Source organism: Heterocephalus glaber, unplaced genomic scaffold (genome assembly GCF_053883595.1).
Source record: "Heterocephalus glaber isolate CG9 unplaced genomic scaffold, H.glaber_assembly_v1.0 deba00001472, whole genome shotgun sequence".
In the NCBI taxonomy this organism is placed as follows: domain Eukaryota; kingdom Metazoa; phylum Chordata; class Mammalia; order Rodentia; family Bathyergidae; genus Heterocephalus; species Heterocephalus glaber.
In genome coordinates, this window is record NW_028258315.1 from 86,458,268 (window position 1) to 86,481,495 (window position 23,228).

General features: G+C 41.9%; 1 protein-coding gene across 8 annotated transcripts; it reads right to left on the bottom strand.

Moving 5' to 3' along the window:
* Positions 1-1,158: 1,158 nt before the first annotated feature.
* Btd (biotinidase) lies at positions 1,159-23,224 on the bottom strand. 8 transcript variants are annotated; one of them, XM_021243931.2, is made up of 6 exons: positions 23,049-23,196; positions 17,616-17,985; positions 12,832-12,911; positions 8,739-9,003; positions 3,943-4,092; positions 1,159-2,727 (listed from the first exon to the last, which is right to left on the bottom strand). In XM_021243931.2, exons 3-6 carry the CDS (start codon positions 12,906-12,908, stop codon positions 1,555-1,557), a joined length of 1,665 nt encoding a protein of 554 aa, XP_021099590.1. In that variant the 5' UTR covers positions 12,909-12,911; positions 17,616-17,985; positions 23,049-23,196; the 3' UTR covers positions 1,159-1,554. The 8 variants fall into 8 exon arrangements, with proteins under 8 accessions (XP_021099590.1, XP_004864299.1, XP_021099591.1 ...); XM_004864242.4 differs by lacking the exon at positions 17,616-17,985 and having other exon boundaries at positions 23,049-23,224; XM_021243932.2 differs by lacking the exon at positions 12,832-12,911.
* Positions 23,225-23,228: the final 4 nt, after the last annotated feature.

Below are 23,228 nucleotides of genomic sequence, written 5' to 3' on the forward strand. Positions count from 1 at the left end.
TTTCACTTTACACAATTCTGTAAAAATTTTTAGTGTATACTGTTATTAATCACTTAACAGTTTACCTCAAGTGTCACTCAGGCAGTGCATTTGTTTACATACTGACTATCCTGAGCATTGCTCAGGCAGGTGTTGCATGTTTTAAGATATACCATACACAGAAAAATTATTAAATAAATTTGATAAAGTTGCTGTTTTTATCTTTCTTGTTATTTTATAAAAATCAATGAAATATGCAATTTTTGGTCATCCTGTCTTTAAATTATTGGACTGGTAAGTGGTTAAAAAGCTGATTTAAAAAGTTTGAACTATACAGCTACAACATTTAAGAGGCAAACCACAGAAGACTATTCATTCTATACTTAAAAATTATCTGACATAGTTACTAGGAACAGAATTTAAAATTTTTTAATGGTTTTGAAATGCTGGATACAAACTATCCGTGGCCTAAAAATGTCTTTGCCATACTGACTTATAATTCTTCATCCAGGGCTAATACTGTGAGAACCCTGCTCTGTACACTTGTGGCCACTCTCAAACCCTGCTGAGTGAGTGCTGGGCCCGCGTGGGCGCGCCTCTGCGCCAGTTCCTGCAGCTTGTCCTTCTGGGGTGCCGTGCCTCACCAGGGGGGACCTCTGTGGGCTGCAAATTGAATTGTACCACCATCACTTTATCCTCTGCAGCTGAGCAACTTGGCCAAAGCTAACACAGTTTATTAAGGCCCCTGGAATCCCTGGACCAGACTCGTGGTATACAAAGAATTCTATTACTCACTCCTTCCTAGCTGCCCCTCTCCAGCATTTTCCATCCCTGCCCGCTCCCCACCCCAGAGCACTGCACTCGCTCTCTCCAGTTATTTCAAATCCTGCCTACATAGTCCGTCTACTGACAGAAAGGCAGGTGAGAGACAAACTTTCTTCTATTTTTAAAAACTTGCCAGGCTTACGATTCTGATGTTGCTGGTGGCTCTGGCACTGCCATTTCACCTGGACAGAGTTCCAGCTGAGCAGAATGGGAAAAGTCCTCATAGCAGCCCTTTCCTAGACAACTTTGGCTTTAAGAGCTCATTTCTTACCTTAGAAAATGTTTGAGGCTTGTGAAATATTTACACATCCTGGGTGTCACTTGATCAATAGCAAGGAAAAATCCAGACCACTGCTTTGTGGATGTGTAAAAACATCAACTAACTTTTATTTTTGTTTCAGCTCTTAAAATCCATGGTGTACGTACAGATTTGCTAGAGGAAGATGTGGCTTAGAAGACCAATGTGAATAGGAAACACCAGAAAGTGTCTCAGTCATTCATGTTTAGAAGCAAGGGGTGGGCTGGGCACGGTGGTGCAAGCCTGTAACCCCAGCACTGGGGAGGCTGAGACAGGACTGCCGAAAGTTTGAGGCTAGAGGGACCTGCGTCTCCCACTTCTTCCCACAGTTCCCAGGGTGGGATCTGGTGCCACAAAAGTGGGCTTCCACACCCTGGCAGAAGTGTCTCCATGCTCGCAATCTGTGGGCTCTGGAGGTGCAGGGCTGCCCACCCAAAGACCACACACTTTTCCTAGTTCCTCTCATACAACCTCCCGTAGAGAGCCGCTGTCACCAGACCAGAGGACAGTCCACTCTTCCTCATGAAATAGTGGTCATTTTCCCAGCCAAGCTGGTCGGGGATTTCCAGGGTCATTCCTGAGGTCAGAAACAAGGGAAAGATATAGGAAGTACTGAAGTTGCCCCACAGGTGAAATTCAAATATCCCCGAGGCCTCTGTGATCTCTTGCCCACAGGTGTGGAAGCCAAGACCCCCACACTTGACCAGGGCGCAAACTTGAATATAGTAAGTGCCATGCACAGTGTGAAGGCCATCAAAGACCCCCAGGGCATACAGCTCTTTGGACAGAGTGGGCCTCTTATAGAGCAAATGGCAGCAGAGGCTGTTTGAACAGACTTGAAGATAGCCTTTCTTTCCCCAGGCAGGGACCAGGGTGAAATTGTCATACATCATCTCAGAATGAAACATGGGAGGAGTGTTCATGTTCCATTCGGCATCTTCATCACAATGGACTTCCTGAGCATCTTTCTCACAATGTGGACTGCTTGACAAAATTTTTAAAAACTTACTATGGGTTGGATCCATTTTACCTGCTGCATTCTCTGTACCAACAAGACCCTGTGGGCTTTTGTCTACCTGGGCGATTATAAGGTGACCTTTGGGATCTTCCATGTCATGGTACCAAAAAGACTTCAGAGGGGTATGGATGCCACTCCCTGTCATCCCCAGTGATGGGTGGTGGATATTAGCTGCCAGCACGTTGACACCAAAGGCAATGGCAAAAGCTTTCTGAATCTCAATGGCTGCCAAGAGGGGGAGCTGGTTCATCCAGGCGGTGGGATACACGACATGCTTCACCGCAGAGGCTCGGAGGAGTCTGACAGCAGGATCAAAGAACAGTATGTCAAAGCAGGTGAAAATGCCAAACTTGCCGGCAAAGGGCGTATCAAAGGTGATGTAATCCACTTTAAGAGGAGTATCAAAAGCTGCCTCAAAGTAGAGGTTGTGTTTACGGTAGCGGTCAACAAGGGTTCCGTTACTGCTGAACACAACGTTTGTGTTAAACTGGTATCGCCCATCACTTGGGCATCCTGGGTCACTGCTAAGACAAGGCTGCTTTATCCCAAGATTGGCCACCAAGAACATCTTCCCCTTGAGGGCCATACAACTCAGGCGCTGGAGGACCTATAAAAACAAAGATATAAATATGTAGATTTTTTAAATTCTGCCTTTAGTCTCATTTTTTAATAGAAAATTTCCTGTATTGTGTCCATAATATATATAAATGGCTAACATAAGCCAATAAGCAAAAACAATGCAAAGGATATAAGCGGGGATTCATGGAAGAACAAATACAAATGGGCGAGAAACATCTGAAAAGATGCTCAACCTCATTAGTAACAGAGAAATCCAAATTAAAGTAATAATTAGGTATCATTCTTCACCTTTGTTAGATTGGCAAAAATGTTAAAGTTTGTTCTATCCAGCATGGATCAGAGAGTAGGAGAACAGGCACTCATGCATTATTATTGGGGATATAAAGTGACGTAAGAATCTTTCAAGAGAGAAGTTTGGTACATTTAAAATAATTTAAAATGTGCATAGCCTTTAACAAATTCCATTTCTAGAAATCTTACCTCACACAAAAACCTGGACATTGAGCTGGGGATTTAGCTCAGTGGTTTTGCCACCTGCTGTGCAAGCGCAAGGACCCGAGTTCAATCCCCGGTACCAAAAAAAAAAACCTGGACATTTACAAAAACATATGTCCAAGGATATTTGTTGAAACACTGCTCATAATAACAAGAGTTTAAAAGAGAGTAAACATATAGCATGCTGAAGAAGGGTGTGATAGGAAAAGCACAGAGAAAGATGGATGCATAACAAATTGTTGACGGAAGTTGGAAGTCTCTTTAGGAAAGGAAGTGGGGTGAGAGATGGTCTGTGGTGAAAGTAAACTTACTTTTTTAAAAACTTGTTTGACTTGGGCTGGGGATTTAGCTCAGTGGTTTTGCCACCTGCTGCGCAAGTGTAAGAACCTGAGTTTGATCCCGGTACCAAAAAAAAAAACTTGTTTGACTTAATAAGTTTATATTCATGTATTTTTGTGTAATTAATAAATGGAAAAATCCACAGATGAGTAAATGGCTTGTAATACTGTACTAGACATTAACTGTATGGATGTATGGCACACTGAATTTGATTTTTTAGATCCTAGTGTCTCTCTTTTTTTTTTTTTTCTTTTTGCGCTTGTGCAGCAGGCGGCGAAACCACTGAGCTAAATCCCCGGCCCTCCTAGTGTCTCCTTTTAAATTCAGCATGTTGTAGCCTCTGTTGCTGGCTTTGTTCATCTCTGCATGCCTCTGGACTACTAAGGAGGAAGGCAGAATTGTCACATACCTCTGTGTCATTGAAACGGTGGGGCTCCAGGCATGGGTTCCACCTGACAAGCTGGGGAGATGGCATAAAGTCCAAAAATGGGTAAATGGATGTTCTTGTAAAGTTGAACCCATGAATGCCATCTTCTGGAAACACTATAATCTGTACACCCTGTAAGTGAATATCAAAGTACAGTTTGTTATCAGATAATAAAAACCATTCTATTCACTAGTTCATTCATTTGATAACCACAAAGAAATCACTCTGTACCAGGAGCCAGAGATACAAAGATTGTGGCTCAACTCTCCTCAAGCATCTTGGTCTTGGGGAAGCTGTCTTGCTTGTTCTAAGAAGAACCATTACTTGTGCCTGAGAGCATGGCAGGGAAAGGGGGAATGAGTAGGCACCAGACAGAAGGGGTTTCAAGTTGCTGGTGCAATGAAAGATGGAGCTGATTCTAAAGGGTCTTGACTATCTTCAGCCCATTGGTTCTCAGCCATCCTGCATCTAAATAAGTTGGGAACTTCTGAAATCCCACTGATGCTGAGCCCATCCCTAAAAAGTCTAATCCAACTGATTGTGGGTGAGGTCCTGGCAACAGTGTTTAACAGTTCCCTAGGTGATTCTAATGTCCAGTCAGGAATGGGATCAGTAGGTAAGAGTTAAGTGTGTTCATTTCAGCACAGAAATGAAGACTCACTTAGAATCTCAATTCCCCACACCTGGGGACACCCTGGGCCCCCTGTGACAGCTGCAGCAACCTAAAGAAACACAACAAACAAGCTCTCAGTGTAAGGGCCTCATTCTTCCGTTGCTCTCCACTTATGTGGATTAAAATGTCAAGCTCCAGTGCAGAAAGAGGAGAAGGCAGGCAGAGAAGGCGTGAATAATCTAAAAGAGCATGCAGTTTGAGGCATTTACTTCTGGAGTGCACTGCAAATTCTTGTGAGGTTTTTTTTTTTTTTTCTGGTTACAAAAGCTTTAACTGTAGAAAATTTGGAAAACAGAAAAATAAAAGAATTCATAATCTACAATACAAAGATAATTATTAATATCTCACTATTTTTCTTTCTGTATATATGTGTACATAATTGAGATAATGAATATATGGTTTTGCACCTTGAATTTTTTCTTGAAGAACTTTCAAAAATAGCATTTTTAATGGCCACATTATATTTAAGAGTACCCTATAGCTTCTCCTCTATTATTGGACATATGAATTATTTCCAACTTTCTGTAATAAAAAGAAGACTGTGCTGACCATCTGCATATGATGTGTGCAAAATATTTACTGAACGAGTGTTGTACACAAGTCTTTGAATTTCTGATTATTTCTTCAGAATAAAGTATTACAAGTGAAATTATGGGTTCAACAATATGAAAAATTTAAATTTCTTAACATACACTGTCAAATAGCTATCCAGAAAGGTTTTACCATATAGGCTTCCTCCAGCATAGAATGACATAGGCCATTCTACTACACCCTTAGCATAAAGAAAAATTATCACAAATTCAGAAGCAAGACAAGATGAAGAATGTATGCCCTCCCAAATTATACTGGGATGCTGATTAATAATCCAAAGAATTTTTGTTTGTTTTTGGTACCAGGGATCAAACTCTGATCCTTTCGCTTGCATGGCAGGCAGCAAAACCACTGAGCTAAATCCCTGATCCAATCCAAATAATTTTTAATTATCTAGACAAGGTACTATGTTTGACTTTGTTACTTAATTATACAACCCTGGAGAATATTAGCCAGTTTTGTATCTATTAGAAAATTTATTTCATCATTTACTGGGCTTAACAGATGCATTCCACTTCTCCAGTCTTCCTTTGAATCAGTTTTACCATCTTACTGGCTCCCTCATTAACTAATGGGTTAAATAAAATTTTTCTTTATTCTGTAATCATATAAGAATCATGTATTTAATTTTTGAAAATTACAGTTGGGCAGATATTTTCCTTTATTAAAAACATGTGATCCAGCGCCTGCCTCAAAAGCGCAAGGTCCTGAGTTCAACCCCCGGTACCAGAAAAAAAACAAAAACAAAAACATGTGAGAACACTGAATGGTTTTTCACAGAGAATAGCATTTAAATTATGTATACATGTTAGGTTAATATGAAAATTAAACTGCACTCCTTGACCACACATCAGCCAGGAATAAGGCCAAGAACCAAGCCTGAGTCAGGGCAGAACTTTGGGTCTGATGTGATAAGCAATTAGCACTCCTAATAGCTTCAGCGATTTTCTGATGGACCTTAATGAGATCTAGAACTCCTTCCAAGGAATGAAGGTCACCAACCTAAGTAACTGACAAGCTTAATCATCCTTAAATTGGTCTCCTTTCTCCTCCCTCTGAATGTCTCTACCAAAAGAAATATTTAAATTGGCTTGTTCAAGAACCTGTCTTCACAGCAAGACTGATATAAAATTTTGACAAATGCTTGCTATACGTTTATCTTAAAACTTGCTTTAAGCGCCGGGGATTTAGCTCAGTGGTTCCACTGCCTGCCTGGAAAGCACAAGGTCCTGAGTTCAATCCCTGGTACCAAAAACAAACAAACAAACAAAAAACTTGCTTTAACACTACATAGGAGAGGTGAGATATCTGAGAGCACTAAAAACTATTGTATCAACAAACAAATGCATCCCTGCTCCCAGTCTACTAATAGAGAAGGAAGAATGCCTTGTGGCTGGCATGGGCCCCACAAAACCACACTCTACATTTCCGTTAGGAGCAGGTCATCCAAACTTGAAAATGAGAATTCTATATTCACAGTCTTTGTTTCAGCATGGCATTTGCCAAATGTTTCAGGACGGTCTTGTGGTCAGGATGGAGAGGCACGAGGTAGTCGAAGCTGCAGGTGTACCAGCAAACACCTCCACCCCGAGAATGCCTGCCCTTGATGGGATCAGTATCAGCAGGAGGGTGAAGGGCACAGCTGGGATTTTTACACTGACTTCAGCAGAGGCTTAAAAGAGGTGTGTATCTAATGTGTGAATGACGTGAAGGTAACTGATATTCGGGACATCAGTAAAGATCCCCAAATAGCCCAACAGGCTGAATGATGACATGTAACAGCATAAATGTGCAGTGCTGCCCTCAGGTTACATCAATCAACCTCTTGCACAGGAGTGCAATGGCAGCAAGTGTGTCAGTGCGAAAAGGGCACAGGAGTTTCAGGTGACAGCAAGTGCATTATGAACCCACAATGAGATGTCGCTGTCAAAGTTTCCAGGAGACAAGGTTCAGATATGAGAGGCGAGTCTCCTGCAGCCTGCCCTCGTGAGACAGTCCTGGGAGAGCTGCACACAGAAAACCTTGGAAGTTGGGGCAGAAGTGCTGAAAGCTCTCCTAGGGAGCCAAGAAGGGACAGCAGCACCACCTGGGAGAGACACCGTGGGCCATGCAGCCGTCAAGTGTGCGGAGGATGGAACCCAGTGCGGAGGGACTCAAGCTGTTCTCTTTAGCTCAGGAACAGAACTATGGGTGGCAGCTGCAGGGAAGCCGACTGCTGCTCATCAAAGAAAAGGCTTTTCCAGAAGTTCCCACTGCTGGATGAGTAGACCTATGAAACAGTGAGTTCTGGACTACTCTGGGAAGCAAAGGTGGAGCCAGATGTCAAGTCTGGGCCAAAAGAGGAGGGGCATCCATGAGAAGCTCCCTTCCAGCACCAGTTACACACACACACACACACACACGCACACACACACTCTCTCATGTGTATTCTAAGCCAGAATCTTAAAATGTAGCACTAGATGTTGGCTCTGTCTTTCTATGCTATCCTGACCACCCTGCTCAGAGACAGGCCATCGGGGCAGGATCAGCTGTCAAGACCAGATCTGGCCTTTAAACAGACCAACAGCAAGGATGGGGTTTGTTTGTTTTGTTTTTTGAGACAAGGTCTTGCTATGTAACTCTGGCCTTGAACTCGAGGTGATCCTCCTGCTTCAGTGCCTGGCTACCACGCCCAGGCTCTAGGGAATTGTATCTACATATACATACTTTATTTCCTGTGGAGGGGTCCTCAAGCAACTGGATATGGTCACCCCACCACCTGGGTTAAAGCCCAAGCTTCCCTTTGGTTCTAGGTTTCCCAGCAGGGTATTTGCATACTTCTGGCAAAGACATTTCCACCTCTGCCATGTGTCTCTCCTCCACCCCCACACTTCCTGGCAGGAGGAAAAATGTGGCCAAGCAGGAAGCCCTTACAAAGGCTGGCACTGACCTGCCCTTTGTTGGTTTGGGGTCCATTCTGTCTGGGCTAAGACCTCAGACTGTTCCTAATCTGGCACAGAAACAAATGGAGCCCCAAACAATCAGCCAGCAGCAAACAGCATTTCTGTGGATGCTTAGCATTTCAGTTAAGCTGTGAATGCCTCACAGAACATGAGAGTTCATTAAAACTCCCACATATTAGAATCCCCTGGAGAACCTTAACAAAAATCCCAGTGCCCACATGATACCCCATCTGGACCAATTACAGCAGACTCCTGGGGACCCACCTACCTACTTGTTTACAGTCTACCCAGTGCTTCCTGAGCCCTGGTGACCTTGCCCAGAGCTTGCAGGGCAAAAGCATCCCCTGGGCTCTTGCTGAGATGCAGACTCAGTGTTCCTAACAAGCTCTTAAGCACTGTGGCTGCTGGTCCCTGGACCACTCTCTGGGTAGCAAGATTCCAGCCAACTAAGTCAATTCAGACTTGCTAGCTGGACTGATTTTCCTGAGAGGCTGTAGGTTAGTCGTTACCTAACCAGTGCTCGAAGAGTCAAAAAGCAACTTGCTCTGTTCCATGAGAGGAGCATTTCTTGCCTTCTGGGCTGCAGTCATCACTTGCTGTTCATAGATGTCCAGGTTCTGGTTCATTAGTTCCAAGGCCTGCTTGCGGCTGGTGAGAGCAAGAGGGTTCGGACTCAAGACTGCCTGGTGCTCGTATACAGCTGCCACGTAACAGTCAGCTTTGTGAGGGTCAGCTACGCAGTGCTCCTCGGTACAGACTCCCAAGGCAAGCGAAAAACAGCCGAAGAGGAAAAGAGCAAGCTTACTGCTGGCTCCAGACATAATGCGGACCATAAATCTGGAATGTAATGGAGCAAGGGAAAAACAGCTGAATAAAGAATCCTGCCAAGAATTTAACTTTCGCAGCTGTGATTTATTAATCTCAGCAATTAAACTCACCCACAGTGATACTGCAGCTCATAGAATTTGTTTCACGTTCCTAATAAAAGAGTATGTGTTTCTCTTCAAACACATAGCAAGCTATGTTTTAAATGGCTCACTGTGTTCAGAGTCTGGTTTTAGAACATTTCCAAAACAGACTCGATGTTTGCCATGATTTTCTTATTCAGTTCTTATTCTAGCTATGAACTTAAGTTTTAGGCCATGGCAATAATTTGGATTATCTGACATAATTCTTTGATGTATTTCACACTCTGCCCCCCTCCCTCTTTACATGCAAACACACTACAGGTAGCCATCTAAACCAGGTATGACCGACAGGGTGATCCTAATACAGCTGGCTTTCCCAGCCATAAAAACCTGAAGGATTAAAATTCTCTGCACTTTTTGGGTTAGTAATGAATACAAAGGATAACTCTCCTTTTTAATCAGCACAACATTCTTTAGTTGGGACCAAGAAACTGCTGACTTCTACTTAAATGCCAACATCTACTCTGCTACGGACAGCCAAAAAGACTCCTGATCAAAGCAGGGCACTGTTTTCTTCCTTGAACTTGAGAATTCCCACTGCACGCCACTGCTTCTTCAATGTTTATGACTCCAAATCATTTGCTCAAAAGTATATTAGTTTGGAAGTAAAATCCTTTTTGCAGTGATGGAATGGAATTTTCTAGAAAATACATGAATTTTGTAGACTTTCACTTTGAAGTTACCATTGAAATGAGTAGTGAATGACTCTTCTGTGTGCTCCCCCAACACCCCCAGAATAGGAATGTTTATTTCTAAGTGTTTTAGAATGGGCAGCCCAAGTGTCTTGAAAATGAGACCTGGCCTCCCAGCTGAAGTCCCTGCACCCCACTGGCATGCAGGGGGCCCCAGTGGCATGGCCAGGCCACCTGCCCTGTGCAGACATGCTGAGGCTAACCAACTGTCCAGGAACTTTTATTAAAGATCAGGACAACAAAGTCAAGGAATCATAGTGTTGCCCTTTACAAAGAAAACCACACCTGTCTAAATGAGCTTCTAACTTCTATACTTGCATTTCAAAACAGATTCCCCAGGTCACAAATTTTCTTTTCTTTTCCTTCTTTATTTTTGGTCCCAGAAACAAACTGTTATCATTTTCAGCAAAAAGACAGAACTAGGGAAGCTCGTTCAGAATCCTTGCAAAATCAGATCTTAGAATGAAAAGCATTCTCCATCCCACCCTGCCCCATCTGAAACTGTTACTTCTTTCCCCAGGGAATAAATGTACCATCTGAACCAAACCCCAGGATTTGTTGCCATTCATCTGAGGCACTACTGTAAACAGTGTTTTATGATCAGAACAAGCAAGCCTTTGAGTAAGCAATCATGAGTTTTTGAGTAGAAACAAAAGCCTAATTGATAAGCTTTCTTATCTGGATTCTGTCTGCAAAGACAAGCAAAGAGTGATTTTAAATGTCTCCAAAATCTATTTTCCATTCCATCTCTGGTTTCATAATGATGATAGTGGGGACTGGCTCTGGGAGAGAACTTTCATCTTCCAGGTAATATCAACAATCTTTCTATACTATACGACAATGGCCTCACTAAGAGGTACAGAAACTGAGGCTGGAGTATGAGCCACTCCTGAGTGGTAGCAGGTCACAAATTGCTGGGGCTCACAGTATGCCCCTTTCTGGACCAGGAGCACTGTATCACCAATTTGGGGACACAGAACTCTTTTCTTTTGTGATCCTGGGGATGGAACTCAGGGTCTTGTGCATGCTAGGCAAGAGCTCTGCCACTGAGCCTGTCCTCCTAACCCCAGCCCTCAGACCCCAAAGAGTCAAGTCTAAGAAACCTGTAATCCAGCAAAACAAGAAAACTGTTGAAACAGCAAATATCACATCTATTTTGAAAAAATAAAACTTATAGTATTTACAGCAGAGCCTGTAAGGAGAGCTGTAAGTGGCAATCATTTGTGTGTGAACAAAGGTACGTTGCTAATAAGAGGTAACACAGATTTAACCAGGTATTCATGCTTGAAGATCACAAGCTTAATGAGGTAGGAGAGAATGAGTAATTACAATAAAAATAGGTATAACAGCTTGCCCTTCCAACAGCAGTAACCAAAGCTCCAAACGCTGGTTTTCGGCCTTTGTTTGGCACCACAGACACTGTCTCAAGAGAAACTAAACAGAGCTGGGCCAGCACTCTGAAGGACTCCGTAGCCAGCAGATGGGGTGTTGGTTCTGAAGTGGCAGCATTGCAGGGGTCAGGGCACTCCCTAGATCAGTGTGGGGGAACCTACGGCACGTTTGCCATAGTTAGCTGTCTGTTATCATTAAAAGCTCTAAAAGGTTCACTGTCACTGCCCTAGATGCTTGCCAGCAGTTACCAGGTGCTGGCTCACGACAATATGCACAGAGGGGCTGGGGCCTGGGACTTGCCGGAAACAGGAAGCATGCCTTGAGGCTCCACAACAGCAAAAAGCAGTAGGGCTGGGGCCCAGCAGACAAGGGAGAGAGTGGTGGCACATGGCATCACAGAGACGAATACTGTAGTAGGGCCCATCCATTGGCCTCCTAACACTTCCCTGTATCACCCTTGTACTCCTCAATCCCAGTCTCATTGAGAACAGCCAGTGAGATCCAGAGAAGGCCTGGGCCAATCATGGAGCCTCCCTCAAAATCTTCTACTGACTCTCCATTTCACACAGAGTAAGAGCCAAAAATCCTTGCAATGTGACACCAGGAAGAACCCAATGGGCAGGAAGTAACTGATGTGGGAAGAGATGTGGGGAGTGGCATCTTAAAGCAAGCAATTGATCTCAGCATAAGGAACATCAATCCCAACACCAACCCTGATCAGGAACCTTCTTTTGATCTGAGAGGAAAAGAAATCAAAGTCGAAATCACACAGAAACCTATTTCATAGAAATCTGGTAACATGTCAGTCACTAGATATTTTTATACACTAGACTCTTTTCCCACTTTGCTAAATGATTCATCTTGATAATTAGCGGCATGTCCTTAGCCATGCTGTTACAATAGTGACTTCTGCAATAAAAGGAAAGGATTATTATTAAGTCATTCTTAATTTCAGGGGCAGGTATATACTTTTAAAATTTTATAGGGGCCGGGGATTTAGCTCAGTGGTGCCACCGCCTACCTCCCAAGGACAAGGTCCCGAAATCGATTCCTGGTATCAAAAAAAAATTTATACAAATAGACCTATTATTGGAAAAAAACAATTGGGAAGGGAGGCAAGGAAGGTGGCAGAGGAAATTCACATTCTGTGGAACAAACCCTAAGATACCTGCTAAGACACCAGGAAATCTGTAGTGTGTTTCTATCTTTAGCTGGCAGAATGCCAAGAAAAACTATGTAAAGTTCCAGATTCTTTTAAAATGATTCTCATAAATGTTGTGACTTCCTTGTCTGAATTCTTTTATACAGGGAGTAGAAATAATGTCCATCTCTCCCTAATTAACATCATCTGAATGTAAAGAAATAAGAGGCCTTTTATTCCCCACAAAGCCTTGCAACTGGCTCCTGCTTCTGGTCCTATTTCAGCATGCCAGTCACGAGCCTGTCAGTGACTGGCCTGTGGAACAAGAAGCCCCACAGCAGTTTTAGCTTGGCTGGCTTTGTTTAAACCCACCCACTGACAAGATTTCTGACCTCTCCTCTTTAGAAAGGTCAAGTGTGAACACTTGTGACTGGCAACTGATGATGACGTCAGTATTCAAGGCTGAACTTACAAGGAACAGTAAACAATGCACCAAGTCCTCTGGGTTAAACTGGTAAACTGGGTCTTCATGTTCAAAATTACAGCCATTATCTGCAAACCAAAGAATGATACACTGAAATAATTTTGGATTATGCCTTTGATAAAGGCCAATTTTGATTCCATTGACTAGAATAATTTTTTTTTTTTGGCACCGGGGACCGAACTCGGGACCTTGCGCTTTCGAGGCAGGCGCCGGAAGCACTGAGCTAAATCCCCAGCCCTAGAATAATTTATCTTAAACTAAATAAACAACAAAAGCATCTTGACACGTTAACTTAAATGTCATCTTTCTTTTCCTCAGATGGAAAATTATCTCCGTAATTTAAGTCAAATAAAACTTCCTGGGCTGGGGATGTAGCTCAGCGGTAGAGCACTTGCCTGGCACGTGTGAAGCTCTAGGTTCAATCCCCAGCACTGCAAACATCTGTCTGGAAAAAAAACCCAAAAACATCTGTCCGAAATACGTGGTACAGTCTATATAAGAAAAATTCTTGTATTTGATACTTGGATAAAATCTTAGCCTCTTTCTAATTCGGACAAAAAACTGAGGGCGAGACTGATTCTACAGGTTTGCTACTGCCACCTTGTGGACCAACTGATTTTCACTAACCCAAGTGGGTATTTGATCTTAAGAATCAAAATAGCAGGATTCTGAAACAGTTCAGGGATGAGGTTTTTTTTCTCCTTCGCTTCTCCTTTTCATTTCTAATACTCTATCTCTTCTTTACAGTGAGAAAAGGAAATCAGAAAGAATTTTATGCCAGGCATGGGGACCCATGCCTGTAATCCCACAATTGAAAATCACAAAACACACAAGGAAAAAATTACCATGCAAGACATTTGAAAGAACACAGCAAAATCAGACTTCTGACAACTTCTTATGACTGGAGTACTACTGCAAATGATCAAATAAGTACACTGAAGATAACTAAAGAACTACCCAGTTAAATCTAAAACAGACTTTAAAAATAAGATGTCAAAAAAAAAAAAAGATGTCAAATCCAGATGAGACAATTTTTGTGGCATAGGAATGAATTAGAGCTACAAAAAAATGCTTGGAATGTAAGAGATATGGAAGATATATATTATGTGCATCATGTTTCTAACTGGGACTTCAGAATGAGGAAACACAGAAAATGACACACATATTTGAGTGAATAATAGCTGAGAATCTTATCAATGAAATGCAGAAACCAATAGATTAAAGATAACCAAACAAACAAAATTACACCTAGACACAACATAATGAAACTTCAGAACTCTGCTAGTTTAAAAGAAATAAAACTTAAAACCAACCAGAGGGAAAAGAGATTATCTTTGAAGATAGAATAATCTAAACTTTTCAAGAGCAAACACAGATGTAAGATGGTATTTTCAATGTGCTGAGAGAAAGTAACTGTCAACATAGAAAGGACTCATTCACCTCCCACATAAACCTCCTGAAAATAATGTGCAGGAAAAATTCAATCACTTGGAAATACATAAATAAAAAGCTCGTGAGTTCTGAAAAGATTCTACAAGAAAAGAAATCAAAGATTATTTACTGGAAAATTGCCATGAAGCACATAAAAACTATGACTAAACATTCTTCCATGAATGAAAAAGAAAATTTCTTCTATAAATAAGTGCACAAAATAGACCAGGGATTAAAGTATTAAAAGAAAAAGGAGGGGAAGGAGGAGGAGGAGGCCTGCAAGACAGGAAGACAGGAAAGGAGGAGGAAGAGGGGGAGAAGGGAGGGGAAATGAAATGTTACCTGGCAGAGCTCTGGAAAGAAGAGAAAAATAAAGAAAGTAAGACAAACATGGAAGCAGTGCAAGAAAATCAGACACTAATATAAATAAGCAATAAAAGTTGAGGAATTAGAAAGGTATTTAACATGAATGGGCATCTGTAAATATGGGATCTGTAAGGTCTTGACCAAGGACAGCTTGGCTGCTGAAAACATTAGAATTAAAAAGCTAAGTCCTTGGGCCGGGGATTTAGCTCAGTGGTTCCGCCGCCTGCCTCACAAGCGCAAGGACCCGAGTTCGATCTCTGGTACCAAAAAAAATAAAAAATAAAAAGCTAGGTCCTTTATATCAGGACAAAAGGAAGGATGCTTTGGGCCTTCCTTCCACAGGTTCAAGGGTCCAAAAATGAAAGACTCTGCTTGGAGAAGAGAGTTCCTTGGAACCCAGCTCACTTGGGGCCAGCTGGGAAAGTTTCCTGGAGCTCAGCCATTCAGGCACTCAGAGGCCTCTGAGCCATCCTTTAACGGGCCCCTGGCTATTGCTTGAGCTGGCAGCAGACCTTGGCATCATCCATGTAGTGCTGGTGTTACAGTCACACAGACTATCAGACATGTAGGGTCATGGAGGCTTCTACCCAGGCTTCAGAAATAGGCCGGGATGTCAGGCAGTGTGTCCCTAAGGAGCAGTGTGTGCAGCTGTGAGAGGGAAGCCAAAAGTGCACTGGAGACCCCAGGAAGTTAGAGAAGCCAGGAACATGGAATGCTTAAGGAAAGCCACAGGCAGTGAGCAAAGCCACCCCAAGAGAGATGGCATGGGGGCTGTACTGGCAGTGCCACAGGGGTGGGGCTGCCCAAGACAAGTGAATTCACATCTTCACCCCTGATGCTGGACATGTAGGAACAGGATTTAATGTTTGTTCTGCTGGATTTCAGTCTCATATCCTCCTATTCCTCCCTTTTAGATAACTTTTTCTTTTTTGAACCAGAGATCAAACTCAGGACTGGTGTTACTGAGCTAAATCCCTGGCCCTATTCCTCCCTTTTTGGAACACGAATGTTTAACCTGTGGCATTGTATGTTAGCCACGTTTAACTTTTTTTTTTTTTTATAGGAGTTCACAGCTAAAAGTTTCACTTGAAGCTCAGAGGAGACTTTGGATTTAAACTTCTCAGTAATGCTAGAACTATTAAAACTTCGGTAACTTTTAGAAATGTACCAAATTCCTTTTGCATAAGGAGATGCACATGAGTCTGAGGGTCAGGGCCAGACTGTTATGGTTTAGATCGATCAAGAATGTCCCTCTAAAGCCTTATGCACTCAGAAGTCAGGCTTTTAAAAGGTGAATGGAGGGGCCGGGGATTGAGCTCAGTGGTTTCACCGGTGCTGCGCAAGCGCAAGGACCAGAGTTCGATCCCCAGTACCAACAAAAAAAAAGAATACAAGGTGAATGGATCCTGGGTTCAGAGCCGAATGTGCCACTGGGAGGTGGGGACTGGTGGGAAGAGTTGGGTCGCTGGTGGGGTGACTCCCTGGCTCCTCCCTTCTCTCTGCTTCCTCACCACCATGGCCTGAGCTGCTGTCCTCTGCAGGCCCTTCCGCATGAGGTCTTGCTGTTTGAACCTTCCAGACATGGACTTGAAACCAAAATAAACCTCTCTTCCTTTAAGTTGCTGGTGTTGGGTATTGGGGTTCAGTGGCGAAGACAGGGAACCTGACCATTTCTAGTTACAAGGAGGGCTAGGTAATTAAAGTACCTTATCGTCTTCAATAAAATCATGATTTTGTCAGATAAAATACAAGAGGCCCAGTTAAATTTGAATTTTAGGGCTGGGGATTTAGCTTAGTGGCGCCATGCCTGCCTCGCAAGTGCAGGGTCCTGAGTTTGAGCTCCGGTACTCCCCAAAATTATTTTTAAATTTTAGATGAATAAGTATGTTAGACTATCCTTATACTGAAAAAAATATTGCTGTTAGTCTGAAATTCAAATTTAACTGGGAGTCTGGATGTCCTGCTTTTGGCTTTTGTTTTATTAAATATGACCTTACCTATAAATGATCAAATAATCATAACCATGACCTTTATAGTCATCATTTCCTTATTTTTAAAAATAGCTTTGTCACCCAATATGCATCCCTAGACACTATAGTTTACTCTTCCTCATTTAAAAATTTAATATATCTTTTATTTTTTAATATATAGGTTACTCTTCTACCCCTCCTATTTTCTTAAAACTAACAACAGATAAGATAGGTTCAAAATAATTAAGCAGAAGGACTACTTGTCCTATATTAACATCAAGACATCTTCAAAATACAGAAATTAAGATAGTATGGGATTGGTGTTTTCAATTACATTTTTTCCTTAGGAAAAGAATAGAAAGTCCAGAAATAGACTATGTGTTATCCAAGCACTACAGTGTAAGTCATTCTTATTCCAATGATACATAATATCACATGTATCATATATCATTTATAATATATATATACATACACACAGTTTATACGTAATACATACACACACCCCATGTTTCCTTATCATACAATTTTTTTCTTTTTTGGTACCGGGGATTGAACTCAGGTCCTTGCGCTTGCACAGCAGGCGGAGAAACCACTGAGCTAAATTCCCGGCCCCCTTATCATATAATTTTAATGCCTTAGCTCAGAGTCTGAGCTCAGCCATGTAATTTGCTGTGACCAAACATGACATATAGAGGCCGATACGATGGGGCTTGTTCCCTTTTGCAACCTGCTTACATATGAAGAAACCTGGGTAGATGAATGATAAGGGACATGGGACATGGTGGCAGATATGCTAGGCACCCAGCTAGACAACATCCCACTCAGAAACACCCATTGGCAGAGCAACCTAGGTAACTGGCAACTCACCATAGACTTATGACTGTGCTTAGCTGAACCTGGTCTCACAGGAATAGAAATTAAATAAATGGTAGTTTAAGCCCCTAAATTTTAGTGTACTTATCCAAAAAATTTCATTACATAAAAAAAAAAAACCTGGGTTCTTACCTCCTATAATATATATTTTTTAAAATTCCAGGTAGAGTAGGGATGTATATGAAAACCAAAACAGGGCTGGGGATTTAGCTCAGTGGTTCTGCCGCCTGCCTCACAAGCACAAGGTCCCAAGTTTGATACCTGGTGCCAAAAAAAAAAAAAAAAGAAAACCAAAACAAACTTTCTGATATAGGAAAAGACTTCATATACAAGAAAAGACTTCATAGCTTCAGTTTAGGAGGTTTTTCTAAGCAAAACACAAAAGGTATAACACATAAAGGAAGCTGGGTGTGATGGTGCACGCCTGTAATCCCAGCACTCAGGAGGCTGAGACAGGAGGATCTCTGCAAATTCAAGGCCAGCCTGGACTACATCCGAGACCCTGTTTCAAAAAAAACAAAAGACAAACTAAGCCAAACATAAAGGAAAAAAATTGTCACATATAACTATAAAAAACACATATTTCAAAAGTAAGTATAACAGGGCCGGGGAGGCAGCTCAGCCGTTCAGTGTCTGCCTGGCAAGTGCAAGGCCCAGAGTTTGATTCCTGGTACCAAAAAAAAACTAACATAAGAAATTTAAAAGACAAAGAATTAGCACTCAGAATATATAAATAACACACAAATAATGAGAAAAAGGGCTGGGGATTTAGCTCAGTGGTTCCGGTGCCTGCCTCACAAGCGCAAGGTCCTAAGTTCGATCCTCTGTACCAAAAAACAAACAAACAGTATGATGCCCAAATAATAAGAAAAAGATAAATAATCCAATAAAGAAATGGGCAAAAATTATAAGTAATTTACAGATGAAGAAATCCGCATGCGTGTATACATACACACATACACACACACACACACCCTCATCAGCAAGTGGGAAAATGGAAATGAGAAGCCATTCCATATCTATCAGATCAGCAAATTTTTTTAAGTTCCAAATTGAGGAGGTAGACAAAGGAGAGTTCTCATATACATATGATGGAAGTATAAATTCATACTCTGGAAATCAATGTAGCAATGCTTGGTAAAACTGATACTGACCTCCCCATATAAATCTATATGCATTCTCACATGCGCACCACAAGAAGACATGCAAGAATGCCCAAAGGTCACTGTTCATATACTGAAAATGTAAAAATGACCTAAATGTCTGTTATAGTTTGAATGTGTTCCCCAAAAATGCATGTGTGGAACCTTACTTCTTCCATGCAGTGGTGCTGGGAGGTATGGCCTACTGGGAAGTATCTGGGTCATGGGAACAGACCCCTCCTGAGTGGATTAATGCTGTTCTCTCAGGAATGGCTTTGCTATCTTGGGAGTTCGGCTCCATTTTCTTTCTTCCTCAGCATCTGCTTGCTGTTTTGCTGTGAGGCCCTCACCAGAAGTCAAGCAGATGCTAGCACCATGCTCTTGGACTTCCATGTCTCTAGAACCATGAGGCAAAATACACTTCTTCCTTTACAAAGTACCTAGTCTCAAGGATTCTGTTACAGCAACAGGCAATAGATTAAGACAATGTTTATCACCTTAAAAAATGGACAATGTGGGAATTATAAACATCAAATGCAAGACAGTTGTTATCTTTATCGAAGAGGGAAGGAGAAGCAAAGGGGGAGGGAAACAGGAGGCTCACTGTATTTGTAATGGAGTTAAGCTAAGAGTGGGTATGTGGTTGTGTATTAATCAGTGTTCCTTTCGTGTTCAGAAAGACTTCATAAATATTAAATGTATGAGACAATAAATCACAGCTAAGCTCTGAAAAAGAACTCAAAGGTTATGATAAAGAGACAAGTTTACAGGCTTAAATTCATCATGAAGATGCCCCTCACCTGAGCTGTACCCTGGTTCAACCCTAAAATCTGAGAATCAAGAGTGTCTGGTCCAGAGATAATTCTTTAACAATAAGGTAAATTTTAAAAATGAAGTACTAAAAGCAAATAAGGAAATTTAAAAAGCTAAAGCAAGGGGCTGTAATGAATGCTAATGGCTAAACAAAAGAAATAAATGAAAACAAAATATTTCAATGTTGGTGTCATCTTTCACATGATAGCTGCACCCCTAGCCTGAAGGTCACCTTCAAGTGTTGAGTTCCATCACAATGAGAAATACTACTGTTTATGATTTCCAAACCATTTGAGACGAATCTCCTACATTCTCATAGTACAACATTCAGTTGTCAGTTTTCTGTGCATTTTAAACAAAGTAAACATCCTTGTCAGTGAAGTTTACTGTCTATGTCAAACCATCCCAAATTTACTTTAAAAAGCCCCAAAAGAAAAAAAAAAAAAACGCCCCAAAAGTTCATAATGAATGAAGCAAAACTAAAAAAGGGAAACAATGTTCCTTCTGTTTTCTTTCCATAATGCTCCCTGCTCTGGTCCCAGGTCTCACTGGCATTAACATGCAGAGTGAAGGTTAAGCACTTGCCAGTGCAGGCCCTGGGCGGGAATCCAGCCTTTCTCTAGGCTGGAGGGTACCTGGGACAGGCGTGAGGAGTTTCTATTGTGGAGTTATTGTTGAACTGTCCCTGATGGGTCCATAAGAAAGCTGGCTTTTCACTGGTTTTCCTTCAAGCCTATCTCTGAGCTTTGGTACTTCCAGTCCATAAATTTAATGAGAAGCAAGCAAAATCAACTTAATCTGTTTTATTCAAAGAACCGTTTTATTACTTTATGTCCTGCTCTGTCTCTGTTGACATTTTCTACAACACATTTCCTGTTGCACAGTGTTAAGTGTGTCTTTTAAAAATTGTGTTCTATGTAATTTCCTTTTTGTTCTTGTTGCTGACTTTTGTTTGTTTTTTGAGACAGGGTTTCGTTATGTAGTTCAGGCTGGCCTTCTCACAGGTTCAGACAGTGTTATGCTTTAAAATAATCACAAAGATTCTTACTGTCCTTGTTAGTTACTGAAGTTAAAATGTATTATCACCTTTTGAGGGTGTAAGGGTTTAATGTCTGTAGAAGCTTCAATCTTCTGAGAGTGTATTTTCTCACTATATTTGCACTATATTTGCAACTCTTGCTAAATCTTCTGGTTGCCTGTGTATTCTTTCCACCCAGATGGAAGAAACTTGCCAAACAGGTCTTTCTCATAACCTCAAATCTAGAACACCTGAAGAATCAACTTGGAGACTCTGATGACTGCCTCCGCTCTTCGGAGAACATGTTTCTAAGACTTTAGTCTTTTCTTTAAAATAAATTAAATCTATTCTTCCTTTGAAGAATAAATTTTTTAAAAACCAAAGCCAATAAGTAAACAAAAACAAAAGTCCATGCCTACTGCCAGCAAAAATAATAAAGAATGTGAGAACACTTACAAAGTCCACACAAAGGACTCTGGACAAATTGCAGATCTTAGTCTTTTAATTACACTTGAACTGAAAAGAACTTGCTCCACTGTCCTGTTACTCCTAGGAGTAGGACTCACATCACTTCTGCTAAAGTATCAGAGTCCAGTGAACAGTGGAAAGTGCACCCTGAACCAATGGTGTAAAGGTGAAAGCATGAACAATCCTAATGACTTTACTCTGTGCTAAACAGAATCTAGCAATTTAGGATTTGTTCTTTTACAAAACCACCATATCTGAATTCCAGGGAGTTGTTCCCATTCAGAGTTCAGTTTTCATTGTGCTTCATATTGAGCAGTTTTATCAGTGACTTTTTTTTGTACCAGGAATTGAATCCAAGGCCTTTCCACTGAGCTACATCCCCAGATCTTGTTTTATTTTTTATTTTTCAAGAAATAGTCTTGCTAAATTACTAAATTGTCCAAGGTGGGCTAGAACTTGCTATCCTTCAGTGATTCTTTTAACCCAGAAGTAGATACAAGGTCCCATGAATTGACTACTATTTGTGTGTGCTGTCAAGGTTGAATAGGTTCAGTCCTGACCTCATAAATCCAAATTACAACAGTGTTTTTCTGTTAATAGGCAAGCAAATATTTAATTATTAACTCATGCCTCTCATTAAAGCTAGTGGGCCTCAATTTGGGTGGGAAATCTGCTAGCAGCTTTAAAAACATACAAGTGCCTAACTTGTCCTAAGATGTTGATTTACAAGATCTGAGGGAGGTTCAAACTATATTTTGAAAAAGCTTTCCGAGGGACTCCAATGCAACGAGGGCAGAGACTGTCATACAAGCACTGACATAAACAGTACCACATGGCAGTGAGGAGTGAAGTCTATATTTCTCAGAGGCAGCAGGAACTGTGCCAAGGACTGTTCAAAGTACAGAAAGAGTGTTTCACATCTTTCTGGAGTGTCAATTTTACTTGATGGGTAAGCAGTTTAAAATGTCATTTTTATTTTGGGTGGTTGTACATACCTGTGAAAATCTACCTGACATTTAAGATCTGTGTTTTTATTATACTTTAATAAACAGTTTAAAATGTCATTTTTTAAACTATGGACCCATTTTGCAGTAGAATGCTAAATCTTCACTTTTTAGATGAATTCTGAGACTTTAAAGATATCTCCCTCTTAGATGTCTCCTGTATCCAGGGATATAACCATTTCACTCTGCATATAGAAAGGAGGACTTTTTGGAAGGGCCTAGAACTGCAGTTTGAAAATCCCTGGGTTTAGAAATCCTTCCACTTCCAATGCTTCTTATTCATTTCACCAGCCATGACCTGCTCCCCTCCTGTCTCTTGGTCTTCTATCACAGGTTTTTTTGCTTAACAAAACTCCAAATCCTGGAAAATTTAAAGTTCTTTTGATATGACTGAGTTTAAGTTTTTTCTCCAATTTTTAGGTGGCCCCAAATTTTGTAAGCAGATTGCCTATTTACTAATGTTTATGTTTACTGTTACTGAGGAGGTGATCTAATGACAGAGGCATAGCGTCAGAAATCGCACCCTGCAAGCACCTCCCTCACTGAAAATTGTTTTAAAACGCGATCAGGTGCAGGGGCTGGTTGTAAGGCGTGGACCGAATAAAATAACTGGAAAAAAAGCGCCGCACTTCCTGGCCTTGGAAAAATAGTGCTGGAGAGTAAAGTAGGTTAGCAGCAAAGGTTGGCTCTGTCGTGGCCTACGGGCCCAACGGTGGGTAGGAAACAGGATTAGAGTCTGAAGCTGGTTCTGTGTCCAAAGACTCTGGGGAAGGTATTTCTTGCTTGGAAGCTGAGGGTCGTCTATAAAATGAGGGTAGACAGCATGCCTCTGGCATACACTTAGGTAACGTGCGTTACTGTGGTTTACGGCGTACTACATTATAAAACCGGAGGTCAAGCCACCCAGACCACACGGACCACTTGGCTAGACGCCCTCCATCCCATCCCGCACCCTTTAAGCAACCCAGCGGGGGGCGGAACCGGAACCGCGCTTCGCCACGCCCCCTTCCTCACGGGCTCAGCCCGCCCGGGTAAGCGCATGCGCTAGTGGCCCTCGGCGGTATAGAAAGGCGTGAAGGTAGCTACAGTGGCGAAAGGCCTCCGAGGTTTGGCTTCTTACCTGCTTGGCGCAGGCCGCATTCCGCTGTTAGTTCTTCCCCTTGACATTCTGAACCCGAGAAGACTTCCCTTCCCTTCCGGGTTCCTCGCAGGGAAGAGGGCGCGCTCCTACAGAAGAGGGGCGTGTTCACACTCACCTCATGGGGAACAGACCGCGTAGTCCCCGCCCTCTCCTCCCGTT